We start from the raw sequence: 15109 nt of genomic DNA on the forward strand, positions 1-15109 counted from the left end.
TGACATTTATCTTTTCTTTTGGTAGACTTTGATTGTTTTTTTTTTTAATATGTTATATTCCAGTCATGAGTTAAGAAAAATCAGTTAGCAAACTGTCTATATTTTTGACTGGTTAGCTGCTATTATGTTTACATGATTAGGTCTTGAATTTAAATTTACAATGGAATACTAAAATTACCAATTAAGTTCTGTTGAATTTTTTTATGTCCTTAGCAAAGAGCTAGAGAGATATTAGGAGTCATTTTTTAATTTATTTGAACTAACACATGTTTCTAGAGAGAACTTTCCATGGCTTACCAACATTCTTTCTGTACCCAGGTATGCTTTAAGTGAGAGAATGGGGTTAAGTGAGGGAATGGGGTTAAGTGACTTGCCCAAGGTCACACAGCTAGTAACAAGGTTCTGAGGCTGCATTTGAACTCAGGTCCTCCTGACTCCTGGGCAGGTGCTCTATCCACTGCACCACCTAGCTGCCTCATATACCCAACTACCTTACAGAAGTTTAGTATAGAGAGAAATAAGAATACTAGAGCATAATAACCCTTAACACCAGCTGTCTGTCTGTGCCTACCTCCTACAGAACCTCAGTTTTCATGAAATTAACACTTCCATCTTGGGTATGGATTGGCTCAATTCTCTTCAAATATTTTGCAATGGTCTTTGAACTCCCAACTATTTAACATTGGTTCTCCTGTCAAACGCTATGATTTCACTACTCTGACATAAACTATACCTTGGGTACTAATATTACTATAATAGGATCTTAGAAAAACAGATTTAATTCTGGAAGATACTTTTGACATCATCTAGTACAACCTCTTCATTTTTTCAACATCAAACAGATAATAATTTTAAGACTCAGATTGTGAACCTTTGACTCCATATTCATTGCTCTTTCTATTGGACCACATCTGCAAGGAAAACAGCAGATAAAAATAGAGTGGAAATAGAGGTAACAGAGTAAATAAAGACCACTAGATTTTGAGTCAAAGGAGCTTGTGATCTGAATCTTTCATTAATTTCCTGTGTGATCCTGAGAAAACCATTTAATATTTTTGTCTCATTTTCTAAATGTTAGTTTATATGATTTTTGACACCCCTTCTTTGATCTATAGTTTATATTCTTAGCCTCTAAATTGTATGATGTACCAACTTTTGATCATTATAATTTATGTTTGCTACTTCCAATATGTCCTTTCCATACATGACTGCTTTCTTACTCTTATTTCCCTGTTTTCCTTCTTGAGCCTTTCATGTATTCTTCTTTATCCTTTCTTTTATCTTTTCCTTTCAGCTTCCTTTATCCCAATGCTGAAAGTTCCATTTTCTTATCTCTTAGATTTTTCTTTCATTCCATTCCATTTCTGTACCTCTTCTAACCCTAATCCCTCTGGCACTTACAAACAATATTCTATTCAAAGTCACTGATTTGATTAAAAACTACGAATTGCTCCCTATCCCTATTCTTCAAAATCTGTTTCCTAATTCAGTCTGTTGCATTTGAAAGTCAGCCTCACTTTGAAATAGCACCATCAGTAATAGTACAGTATTCATTTGTGATTTAATCTTGAATATCACCTGTTAACTGCTAAAGATCACTGCTATCTTTATCTTGAATATTTGGGTTTTTTTTTTTTTTTTTTTGCTAGGCAATGGGGTTAAGTGGCTTGCCCAGGGTCACACAGCTAGGTAATTATTAGGTGTCTGAGGGCGAATTTGGACTCAGGTACTCCTGACTCCAGGGCCGGTGCTCTATCCACTGTGCCACCTAGCCACCCCTTTGAATATTTATTTTAAAGACTTCTTTAGCTTAAAGGATATCTTCCAATCTACCAAACCCAAACCTTCTCCAAGCAGCTGCCTCTCTATTTTCTTTCTGCCATTAAGTTTGGAAAGTATTTAATTCATTTGTAGAATGGAGACTAAAAAAAAGTCAATTGTGTTTGCATTAATTGGTACTATCAGGATCAATTAGTGAGTGGGACCCTAATTCAGACACCCAAATATTTGAATTATTTATGGTCGCAACATTCTTTCAACATATTCAAGTCCTTTCTGCCCTTCCAGGCCCCACTTGGGTCCCCCTTTTCTTTCAGAAGTCATTCTTGACTGGATCTCTTACTATCCTGACCTACATTATTAAATGTAGTCTCAAATATATTTGATTATATGTCCTATGCTTCATCAAAAAGAACACTAGACCTGGGATCAGGAGTCATGTACTCACAATCCAAGTTCAACCTTAACTGGTTGGGTGAACATTGGCAATTCGTCTAACTTCCCTGAACCTCAGTTTTCTTGTCTTGAAAATAGGGGGTAATGATTATGGTTGCATTATCTACTTTAGTGGCCTGCTTTGGAGGACCTTTTCAAAACCTGAAAGCACTAATTAAACTTGTTATGGATATATTTTGGTTTGGACCTGAGTTTTCATTAATGTAGGAAAATTATAATGTGGAAACACCCATCACCAATAAAGAACTAAAAGATTAGGTAAATTAACCATGGTTATACAGGGGAAGGGGAGTGAATACTTTTTTTTAAAAATTTGAATAAAATTTATCCAGTATCTACTATGTGCCAGACTATATTAATTATAAGGTTAAAGTCTTTTTTTTTTTAAAGATTTTTGCAAGGCAATGGGGTTAAGTGGCTTGCCCAAGGCCACACAGCTAAGTAATTATTAAGTGTCTGAGGCCGGATTTGAAGTCAGGTTGACTCCAGGACTGGTGTTCTATCCACTGCACCACCTAGGTGCCCCAATAAAGTCTTCTTGCTTCCAAGCTTGGCCTTTAATCTACTGCCCATTCTGTTATTATTCTGAGGAATGATTATTTCTTGTTCCTGGCTTCTCCAAAAATGTTATAAATTCCTTTTAGGTATAGAATGTATTTTACACTTCTTGTCAATATCCACAGGTGTCTAGGACAGGGCTGGGAATAGAATCCTGGGTTTCAATTCAGGACAGATGGGGAAACTGATGCTCCCAGAGAGGCTAAGTGACCTGCTCAAAGTCAGACAGCTAGTTAGTCCAGCATTTGATCTAGTTGACCATCCTGACTCTCCAGTATTAGGGTAGGGCAGAGGCTATGCAGAACAGCTTGCTGAGATGACCCACTAGAGTTAAGGAACATTCAACCAAAAACGTGTGTGTGTGTGTTTTTTTCTTCTTCTTCAATTATGTCTTTCATTTAAAAAAAATCCAGAAAATAAAACCTTTAGAGACTAGGTTTATCTTTTATTTTAATCAATTTTGAAGAAATCTGTTTGAGGATTTTATTCTTGCAGAAATCCCACACATCTTTTTTGGTGATGTAACAGTTAAAATTAAGGTAGATAGACATAAAGTTCTGAGTACTATCAACTTATTTGTAAAGTACCAATTTCTCAATAAATAGAACCTCAGTTTGAATATGTTGAAAGTTAAGGCCATAAATGATGGGGGAGGCAGTTCTGTTTTTAGTTTTGGGGAGACTAGATGGAAGATGGAAGAAAATATGATTGGATGGAAATGAGGAATGAGGGCTAGGAGCAACCCTCTTCTTTTGTTATGTGACTAAAAAATATTCATTGTTTGAGTCCAGGAGAATTTGCAAGGTAAGAGATAACAAATTAGACATCCTTGAAGGATAGCTTGGTTATATAAAGAAACTAGACCAGATTCCCTGGTGTTCACCTTTCCTTGACACAAGAATAGATCAGTGATTAATAAGAGAATTTTATTTATAAATTTAACTCATTATAAGTCAAATATATTTCTGAATTAGTAGCAGAGACAGAATCAATGGTCTAGGCAGCTACAAGACAAAATCAATTAACTGAAAATAGGAGCAATCAAAGAAAAAAAGTAGAATCAATATTGATTTCAGTGGTATAACAATTCCAAGGAATTTGCTTATAATTTTCCCCTTAAATCTGGCTACTTATTACTTTTTGCTGTGGTTGTATATTGATTCCTTAAGGGTATAGTTCAAGTACATATAGGTAGTACAGTGGCTAGACCACAGAACTTGCAGTCAGTAAGACCTGAGATAAAATTCTGTCTCAGTCACTAATTAGTTACATGACCCTGGAAAGTCTTACCTTTGCCTTAGTAAAATTGGGCTAATAATAGCGACTACTTCACAAGATGTGAGGATCAAATGAGATAAAACATGTAAAGTGATTTATAAATCTTAAAGTATTATATATAAAAGCTACTTATTATTGTTAGTTATAACTCATAATGCCCCAGTCATTGCCAGGATTTCCTCTATTGTCTCTACTAGTGGAATAGAAATATGTAGCTAGAGTAAAAACACATTGGGAGCTTCAGGTACCTGGCTGTGATGGAAGAGTTTGTAAGTGACAGGAATTTTGCTTTTCATAATTTAGAAATATCCAATCTTTGATGACAAAATGGTCTATGGAGCACATGATGATATCCAGAATAGATGTTTAAAAACTCAGAACCTACCATGGGTTTCTTTAACACACCTAGCTGCCTTATAGTTCTTGATTTTTTGTTTCCTTCAAACTATAATAGTAAAACCTCAGTTTCTTAGCTTTCTCACATTAATATGAATTCTTAGAAATGGTTAACAAACAAAACCAATCTGCAGTTTTATAACATTGGTTTTGGGACTGTCAATTCTAAAACTGCAAAAACTTTAAAAATATAGGGTCAGATACGTATTAATTAGCTAGCTGTGTGACCTTGGGCAAGTCACTTAACCCCATTGCCTTGTAAAAAACAAAAAAAAAACCCAAAAAAAGGTTAAAATAAAATGACAGAAAATATATTAGACATTTATTCTCTAAGATCTTTTTCTAACTCATACATGATAGCCATTTCAGAAAATAACTGCACTTTAACTAGGATAAAGTTGATCTTTTATGCAAAAACAGAGAATAGGAAAATTATTAACCTCCTTTGTGTGACCTGACAATATAGATTCCACAATATCTTTTGACCAAAACTTCTCTTCAAAGACTACCTTCCTTATACAATACTATCTGAATTCTTGTCTTTTCCTGGCAGGACAAGTCTTTTAGCACCCTGATCATTTTTTTCCTGAGTTTGTAATTAAAATAGGGGAAGGTACTCAGAAGTCTAAATTTCTTAATTACTTATATGAAAACTGAGTACTCTCTATAGAAATCAACAATAGCATAGTTTTGAGAATCGTATACTTTTAATAGGATATAATTAATAAAAGTCTTAAGAAAAACACTCTAGGGCAGCTAGGTGGTGCAGTGGATAGAGCACCAGCCTTGCAGTCAGGAGTACCTGGGTTCAAATCCGACCTCAGACACTTAATAATTACCTAGCTGTGTGGCTTTGGGCAAGCCACTTAACCCCATTTCCTTGAAAAAAAATCTTTAAAAAAACAAGAAAAAAGAAAAACATTCTAAGGTATCATAGGTTTTAGATTGGAGAGAGGGACCTTTGAGATCATTTAGAAATTTTACAAAATAAGGAATATGAAATTACTTCAAAAGGGAAATTAACATAGCTGGGGTTGGGGTGAACCCTCTTTTCCACCACTAATATTCCTTCTAGTTCTAATATCCAATGATTCATTGACCACTAGTCACATGTCAAAAGAATAATTGGAGAAATAAGGGTGGGAAGTAGAATAAAAAGTATGAATATATAAATCTGGAATGCATCATTTGTTCACTGACTGGGAAACCTGACAAGACAAATATATAAGAAAAAGGAATGTGACTTTTGGAAAAAAATCAATCCAAAATATTTCCTGATTAATGAGGTTTGTACACAGATCCAAGATCCACAGTTAGTCCATTAACCTTTATTAAGCATCTACTATGTGCCAGAAACTCTACTCAACACCAAAATTACCAAAAAAAAAAATATCAGCAAAAGATAATCTGTGCCTTCATGAGATTATCAACTGAAACAGAGGCAGTGTTTGAAGCAGTGTGACCTTGAACCATTATGTTTGAGATAATGAATTAATTATAAATAGTCTTTCTTTTTAATAATGGTTGTATAAGCCCTTGTGTATTTTACCCTGGCTTTGTGCAAAGGGTTACTTATGACAGAGCTGAGTTGTGTATAGGATTTTGCAATGAATCCCAGTTTTGTGTTGCATTCTTATTTTGAAAGTGTTAGTTTTTTCCCCCCCCAAAGCCAAATGAAGGATGTATGAAAGAAAACCCTTTTCCAGGGTCATTTGAAGAGTCTTATTTAGAGCAGATAATTCACAAGTCAGTAAGTATGAATAAACATTAACCCTTAAAATTAATTTTTTATATCAGATGAAAATAGGTGCTTATTCCAAGCCACTATTTCCTTCAGATTTCAAAAAACAAAACACAACCATAATGAGCTGGCAGAGGACAAACGCTGAAGACAGAATTGATACCAAGGTTTTAATAAGAGGACATGCAAAAGAGATTTGTCATTTATGACTAGCTCTTATATTATTTTAGCAATTCACATAATATCATCAAATAGCTTTTGAAGAAATTGTATTCAATGTATTCAATGATATATTAGGCTTAATATTCATTTTTGCTGAGGTCAAACTACTAACAGAATACTTAAGGATGGGGGGGAAGGGTGGGTTTAAGAGCAGCCTCCTCAAGCATCTGAAGTCTTATTAAGTTCAAGAGTGATTGTGTTTTTTAAGTTTGGCCTTAAGTTTTTAAGTTTGGCCTTTGAGTACAAAACAAGAAGACATGGGTAAAAATTGTAAAGATGTTAACACACAGCATACCTAACAATTATAGATGTGGAATGGGTGACCCTGAGAGAGAGAATAGTCTTCACTTCACTGGGGAGTCTTCAGCTAAGATTACATGGTACCTGGTTGGATTCTTGACCAAGTATTGGTCCATCTAGGTCACCTCTTAGGTCCTTTCTGAATATTATGGAAATACTTTTTTTTAGGTTTTGTAAGGCAATAAGGTTAAGTGGCTTGCCCAAGGCCACACGGCTAGGTAATTATTAAGTGTCTGAGGCTAGATTTGAACTCAGGTACTCCTGACTCCCAGGGCCAGTGCTCTATTCACTGTGCTACCTAGGCGCCCCAGAAAAACTTTTAAATGTTTGGGAGTTTACATCATGGAACTTAGTCTGCTTTTTTTCATAGAGTTAAAGATATAACCTCAATAAGACACCTCAATAAGTCTGCTTAATGGCCAAAGTGAAGGGCCTCAGAAATAATACCCAAAGTGCAAGGTATTGTTAAGAAAAAACCCCAACTCATATCAGAGCTTCGAATGGAATTCAGAGCTCACAGATCAATATTTAAGAATGGTTACAGTGGGGTTATTCCAAGAATAGCTCCTGAATAGGCTAGTCTGAGATTTATGAAACAGATTTTTATTTCTTTATCGTGCAGGAAGCCCCTGAGAAATATCAGTTATATTGGGCACAATAACTGTGCCCAATGCATATAAAACAAGAGTCTTTTAGCTTACTCTTTTGAGTGGATTCACATTCTCTGGATCCATTTCAATCCAGGTGAACCATCATCCAAGAATATTCTACAGTGCCATCTAGTATTGGAAATTATGTCCTCTTTGGGTGAGACTAGGGGATCTGAGACTGGGGTCTGGGGAATAGCTGGTTTTGTACATTTTGTGGTGCCTTACCTCAGACACCAAAATGAGATGGGATTCTTTGTCAATAATTATATTTTATATTAGACTATTCATTAGATCATATTCAGCCCCAGAGCCCTGTCAGTGTCCCTTTCAATACCACATAATGTCACATCTTTCTATAAGGGATTCTGGGCAATCGTTTGACACCTTAGTGTGTCATTGTGACAGAGGCACTTCCATACTGGTTGACCTTTAAAGAGCAAGTAGGTCACAACAGGCTTGTCATCCTGAGGTGATAGTGGTAGATATTTTAATCAGGGTTTAATATATAACAATGTCCTAGGACAGCTAGGTGGTGTAGTGGATAAAGCACCAGCCCTGGAGTCAGGAGTACCTGGGTTCAAATCCAATCTCAGACACTTAATAATTACCTAGCCGTGTGGCCTTGGGCAAGCCACTTTAACCCCATTTGCCTTGCAAAAAACCTAAACAAAAAAACAATGTCCTAAAATAGGAGGAGAGGAAAAAATTATCATCTTCCAGAAATGACTACAAAAATATGTTTACTTTGAAAAATAAAAACAAAAAAGTGGGTTGTATCAAACTTCCTTACAAAAAAATTTCAAAGCAAGCTCAACTTTAATAAAAAATTTTAAAGTAAATATAAAAAATGAGGAATTAATTTTTTTTAAAGAAATGAACATTTATCTTTCCACAACTCAGTGATCCTTGTATGTCTTTGGAGTGAGATTAGAGAGATGTGTCTGAAATTTAGGGCTTCAAAAAACTGTTACCTGAGTTCTGAGCTTAATCATATCAGCTTCCATCTGGGAATTGGATTCATTTAGCTCCTTGATTTCTTCATCTAACTGTTTGATTTCTTCATCATTTTCTATACCTGTTGTGATTTAAAAAACAAAAACAAAGAAGAGCAACAAAAATTTTATCATCCTATTATCTGGAGTACAGAAATTTAGAAATGCAATTCCTTGAACTCTATATGAAATTCTGACAGAAAACCCTTGCAAAATCTTTTTGCTTTATTACCTTTACTTTTTTTTTCTCAGGAAAATATTTTGAATACAAAAATGAATTCAGTTGGGGAGACAGAAACAAGATGCACTCAAAGATAAGAGCTTTGATAAGAAAAATAAATCAGACTTAAAGTTCTTGTTCTTTGTCTGGTATTCTAGTTACATTATTGCATATCTACTGCCTTCTGTGGGGTTGGGGGAGGGAAATGAGATTGGAGAAAATTGTAAAATTCAATAATAATAAAAATGATAAAAAAAATTATTGCACATCTGTGAAATGGAGGTACTGTATTTGATGTCCTCTATGATCACTTATAAGCTCTTAACCTATGATATTCTACTATGAATGAACTAATGCAACCTATTGATGTATTTTTGAGAACAACAATATTAGTATAATAATTCTGTTTAAACAGCAAGATTCTTGCTGCTTTTAAATAGTGAGAAAGTTCTAGGGTATCAGTTTCCTCTTCTGTAGGAGGGAACAAAATATGAAGGCATAATATTATTTACCTTCTTAAAAGACTTCCATGTGATTGCCTTCAAATTTCTTACTGTCTGTTGACTTGGTAATAATATCCAACAAGTGACCATAGAGTCTTTACCCCAAAGAATTGGAAACTCACTACCCCTAAAGGCATCCTTTTCTATTTTAGGATTTTTAAAAATTCTTAGCAAGGTTTTGTTTTGTTGGTTTTTTAAAATTAAATCTAATTTACCTCTTTGCAACTTCTACTTATTGCTCATAGTTTTTCCCTCTGAGGATAAGTCAAGAAGTTTAACCCCCCCTTCATATTATAACCTTTCAACCAAATGAGGACAGCCATATGGCCCTTGTGAGTCTCCTCTTGTCTAGGATAAACATCCTAAGTTCCTTATATGACATGTATCTATGAATCCATAGATTAAAATGAATTTTTAATTTTATTGACATCAGAGAGTCAGAAGGTCTCCTGTATCATTGGTAGATGATTTATGGAACATTTATGGAAAGTCATGGATATGAATTACATAGGATGATATTGGGTAGTCAGAAAATGTATTCATTTCAATGAGATCACAGAGTTATACATGTTGAAATATTGGTGAAATATTAAAAGCTATGGCCATAATTGTTTATTTGGGCCAGACTCTCATTTGATATAAATGTTTTCAAGTCTTTAGGAAAACTTATAAATGGGTACAAATATTTAAAGAACAATTAATTTCAATACTATATAAACAATTTGGAAAAACAGGCAAAATTTTACCAAATTCCTTTTATGACACAAATGTGGTGCTGATATCTGACAGCCAAAGGAAGAGGGAGAGCCAAAACAAAGAAAGAAAATTACAGTCCAATTTCCCTAATGAATATTTGTGCAAAAATTTCAAATAAAATATTATACAAAAAAAATGTAAACTAAATTAAAACACAGAGATTATAGCAAGTTATCACCAGGATAACACACTATGCCCAGTTGGGATTTATACCAGGAATATACGATTGGTTCAACATTAGGTAAACTAGCAGCATACTTGACCATAATTGACCTAAACAAACCTAACAGAAATCATATGATTATCTCAATAGATACTGAAAAAGTGTTTGACAAAATACAACACCCATTCCGAATAAAAACTATGTACTAGAGTGCATAGAAATAAATGGAATTTTCTTAAGATGATAAACAGTATCTATCTAAAACCATCAACAAGCATTAAATGCAATATTAGCCTTCCCAATAAGATTAGAGGTGAAATAAGGATGTATTATCACCACTACTATTTAATATTTTACTAAAAATGTTAGATTTAGCAATGAGGAGAAAAAGAAATAAAAGGACTTAGAACAGGTAGTGAAGAAACAAAATTATTCCACCTTGCATAATACTATATTTAAAGAATCATAGAGAATTGACTAAAAAACTTCTTGAAACAATTAACAATCTTAACAAAGTTGTAGAATGTAAAATAAACCTATATAAATTATCAGCATCTTCATATATTACCAACAAAGTTCAGCAGCAAGAGGTAGAAAGAGAAATTCCATTTAAATTAACCATAGACAGCATAAAATACTTGGAAATCTATCTGCCATGCCAAATGAAGTAACTAGATGAACATAATTATAAAACACTTTTACATAAGTAAAATCAAATCTAAATGATTGGAAAATGTAAATTGCTCATTGGGTAGGCTGAGTTAATATAATAAAATGATAATTCTACCTAAATTAAAGTATTTATTTAGTGCCATACCAATTAAACTACCAAAATTATTTTCTAAAGCTAGAAAAACAGTAATATAATTCATCTGGAAGAACAAAAGATCAATAGCATCAAGGAAATTAATAAAAAAAATACTGCAAAGGATGATGGCTTAGCCCCATCTGATCTAAAACTGTATTATAAAATGGCAGTCATCAAAACTGTTTAGTAATAGCTAAAAAAATAGAGTGGTGGATCACTGGAATAGGTTAGATATAAAATAGACTATAGTAAAGGATTATAGTAATCTACTGCTTGATAAACCCAGAGACTTCAGCTTCTGGGCTAAGAACTTATTTTGACCAAAACTGCTTAGAAAACTGGAAAATAGTATGGCAGAAACTAGTTATAGACCAGCATCTCATACCCTACATAAAAATAAGGTCAAAATGGGTACATGATTTAGACAAAAAGGGTTATATGTCAGTAAGAAGAGCAAGGAATCATTTGCCTATCAGATTTATGGAGTGGAGAATTTATGACCAAAGAAGAAATAAGGAACATTATGAAATGCAAAATGGATAATTTTGATTACATTAAATTGAGCAAACAAACACAACACATCTAAGATTAGAAGGAAAGCAGAAAGGTGATAAACAATTTGTACAGGAAGTAAAGGGAGCCAAATATCACCTATTATTACAGAAAATGAAAATGAACCTTTTAAACCGTTTGGAAAAATTAGCAAAGGACACAAATATGGTGCTGATACTTAAACCAGGAAGTGCCACAAACATTTAGCATTTTCCTTTTCTGTCATATTAGCCATTATGAGAAGTGTGAAGTGGTATCTCAGAGTTGTTTTAATTTGAATTTCTCTAATCATTAGTGATTTAGAGCATTTATTCTTTTTTTTTTTTAGGTTTGTGTAGTGAAAATGGGTTTACGTGGCTTGCCCAAGGCCACAAAGTTATGTAATTATTAAGTGTCTGAGGTGGGATTTGAACTCAGGTACTTTCTGACTCCAGGGCCAGTGCTCTATCTACTTTGCCACCCAGCTGCCCCTAGAGCATTTATTCTTATGACTTAAAGATAGTTTTGATTTCTTCTTCTGAAAACTGCTGTTCATATCTTTTTGATCATTCATCAATTGGGGAATGACTTGTACTCTTATAAATTTGACTCAGTTCTCTACAGATTTGAGAAATAAGGCTTAATCAGAGATATTTGCTGTAAATCTCCTTCCCCACCTCAGTTTTCTATTTTCTTTTTAATTTTCAATTCTTTGGCTTTATTTGTAAAAAAAAAAAATTAAGTTTTATTCAAACAAGATTAGCTATTTTACTTTTTGTAATGTTCTCTATATCTTTGGTGCTAATTTCTTCCCCTATCCATAGTTTTGAAAGATAAAGCATTCTACACTCTCCTTATTTGCTTATGATAATCATCCTTTATCTGTCTAATAATCCAGAAAAGAGGAGGGTAAAGATCAATAAAGGCAGAGATAGAAATATAAACTATGATTCATCTGGACAGAATGAGAAATAGATAAGGAGGTTGGGAAACAAGAATGGCAAGATGTCACTAAATTGCCTTGGTCAAGAAGTCAATTATCTAGTTACCTTTAGGGGCCCTCTCTGTCTATCTCTCTTTCTCCCTGCTTTCCCTATTGCCCTGTCTCTTTCTCTTGTCTCTGTTGCTCCCTTTTCCTCTTTGCTTCTTATCTTCTCCATTCCCACTCTCCCTTTCTCCCTCTTGTCTACCTGTCCCCCTCCCCTACTAAAAACTGAACAGATAATATCTTTTTGTTTTGTTTTTGCAAGGCAATGGGGTTAAGTGACTTGCCCAAGGTCACACAACTAGGTAATTATTAAGTATCTGAGGCTAGATTTGAACTCAGGTCCTCCTGATGCTCTATCTATTGCACCACCTAGCCGCCCCAGATAATATCTTAACCATAATCTTATCTATTAAAAGATGGAAGAACCAACATGAGGAAATTAAAAATCAGATTCAGACTCCTACCAAAAAAAAGTACATGGCTAGATGGAAATGATAAGACCCCAGGTGGGAAATGACATTTTTATTTTAAATCTTGTGATGGAAAAGGAAAGAAAAACCGGGTGTATAGATATTAGCTATTATTATCAACTGACATGCCTCTAGATTTGGGAAGAGTGGATTTTAGTAGTTTCAGGGATAGAGGGTTAGTTTTAAGCATTTTTAGAAAGGAAATGTTGGCTTTAAATTCCACAAAAGAATTTGTCAGAAAGCAAATTCTTTGACTTGAAGATAAACAATTATGATAAGGGGAAAAGAGGGAAATGGTCTAAATAGGTGTGGATATATGGATAAAAGGATATATGAAAACTCACTCACTAACATTTTTTTTTAGGTTTTTGCAAGGCAAATGGGGTTAAGTGGCTTGCCCAAGGCCACACAGCTAGGTAATTATTAAGTGTCTGAGACCATATTTGAACCCAGGTACTCCTGACTCCAATGCCAGTGCTTTATTCACTGTGCCACCTAGCCGCCCCACTCACTAACTTTTGAATGTTTTTTAAAGAATATTCATTGAGCAAGGGCAAGGGACAGAGGATGGATACAAAAAAGCATAGAATGTTCCTGTAATAGTGTCCAATGTATCAGTTTGAGGGAAGGCTCAAGGAAAGCTAAGATCAACCAAAAAAGGTATTTTTAAATTTAAGAATTTATTTTTCTTAGGAAAAGAAAGGGATCAAGGAAGAGACAGTACATGTCTAGATAGAATGGTCATAATGGATGACAGAGAAAGCAGATCGGCTTAAATCTTACTTTCTTCCTATTTTCTCAACCAAGGAGAATGATAATAATAATAATGTTTGTCCTTTTTTTTTTTTTAGGTTTTTGCAAGGCAAATGGGGGTAAGTGGTTTGCCCAAGGCCACACAGCTAGGTAATCATTAAGTGTCTGAGGTTGGATTTGAATTCAGGTCCTCCTGACTCCAGGGAAGATGCTCCATTTACTGCACCACCTAGCTGCCCCATGTCCTTCATTTTTTTTTTAATTTTTTCGTGTCCTTCATTTTTAAAGAAGACTATGACATCAGGGGAGATGTGAATTGGATTCTTTGAGTGAGAGTGTGGTGTGCTAGGTCACCAGTCTCACTTTCTCCTCCAGGGCCATCTGGGTCCAACAGACAGATATGGATCAGGACACCTAGAGATTCTGGATATGAGGCATTTAGATATAAATAGATTGCCCAAGGTCACACAACTAATAAGAGTCAAGTGTGTGAGGCTGAATTCCAACTCCTGTCCTCCTGACTCCAAGGCCAGCCTTCTATCAACTGCCCCCAAGGAGAATGATACTTGGATTGCAAAGGACTGAATAAAAATGGCTAATGAGGAGTGAATCCTTAAGTTGGGAAGGTAATAAGAAAGAATCTATTTGCCATTTACTTAGCATTTAGTACTTGGATAACTTTTCTTTTTGAAAAACTTTACCTTACTTCAAATTTCATCATGCCCAAATAATTTACATCCTCAGTAGTTTGGCACTTAGCCAGCGTTTAATAAACATTTATTAGACAAATCACATATTTTCTCTAGATCTCTGTTTCTTAATAATTCAAATGAGGGGCAAAACTAATTAGGGTCTTTTACAAAGATCATTGATCTAGTGATTCTGTGAAATAAAATATGGAGTTTCTCAGTAACTGTCAGTTATTGCTGAAAGATCATGGAGAATGGGAGAAGATTGGAGAAGGGTAACTATTCTCTTTTTTTTTAAATAAGAGAATGAAATATGGAAACTACAGACTTATAGAGCTTGCCTTTGATTCCTGGAAATATTCTTACATGTACGGTGAAGGGGATGGGTAGTGGATGGTTGGAAAAGAAAGCAGTGATCATCAACAAGGTTTTATCAAGAAAAGGTGATGCTGGACAAATCTCATTTGCTTTTTCAGCAAGGTTCCTAGAGTGGAAGATCAGGGGTTTTATTTTAACTAAGCCTTTAACAAGTTTTTCATGTTATTCTTTTAGAAGAGATGGAGAGATACTGTCTGGATAATTGTATTGTTAGGTGGAATTGAAACTGATTGAAATAACAAAGCCCTCAAATAATATTTGACGTCAGCTTGGAAGGATGTTTCTAGTGTAGTGCTTGGCCTATGCCCATATAATATATTTGACAGAATATAGTGAACAGAGAGACCTGAGCCTGGAGTCAGGAAGATCTGAATACAATTTCAGACTCAGATACTAGCTGTGTGACCTTGGACAAGTCACTTAACTGATATCTGCCTCAGTTTCCTCAACTGTAAATTGGGGGGAGGGTAAATAATAG

The 15109-nt window shown here is 34.5% G+C and overlaps 1 protein-coding gene across 1 annotated transcript in view; it reads right to left on the bottom strand.

The window, feature by feature from the left end:
- Positions 1 to 15109, bottom strand: part of MYT1L (myelin transcription factor 1 like) — a 268994-nt gene that overhangs the window by 2099 nt on the left and 251786 nt on the right. Inside the window, exon 18 of the mRNA XM_074209574.1 lies at positions 8352 to 8455. Coding sequence (XP_074065675.1) covers positions 8352 to 8455 — 104 coding nt within the window. The remainder of the gene's footprint in view (positions 1 to 8351; positions 8456 to 15109) is intronic.

This window comes from Macrotis lagotis, chromosome 1 (genome assembly GCF_037893015.1).
Source record: "Macrotis lagotis isolate mMagLag1 chromosome 1, bilby.v1.9.chrom.fasta, whole genome shotgun sequence".
In the NCBI taxonomy this organism is placed as follows: domain Eukaryota; kingdom Metazoa; phylum Chordata; class Mammalia; order Peramelemorphia; family Peramelidae; genus Macrotis; species Macrotis lagotis.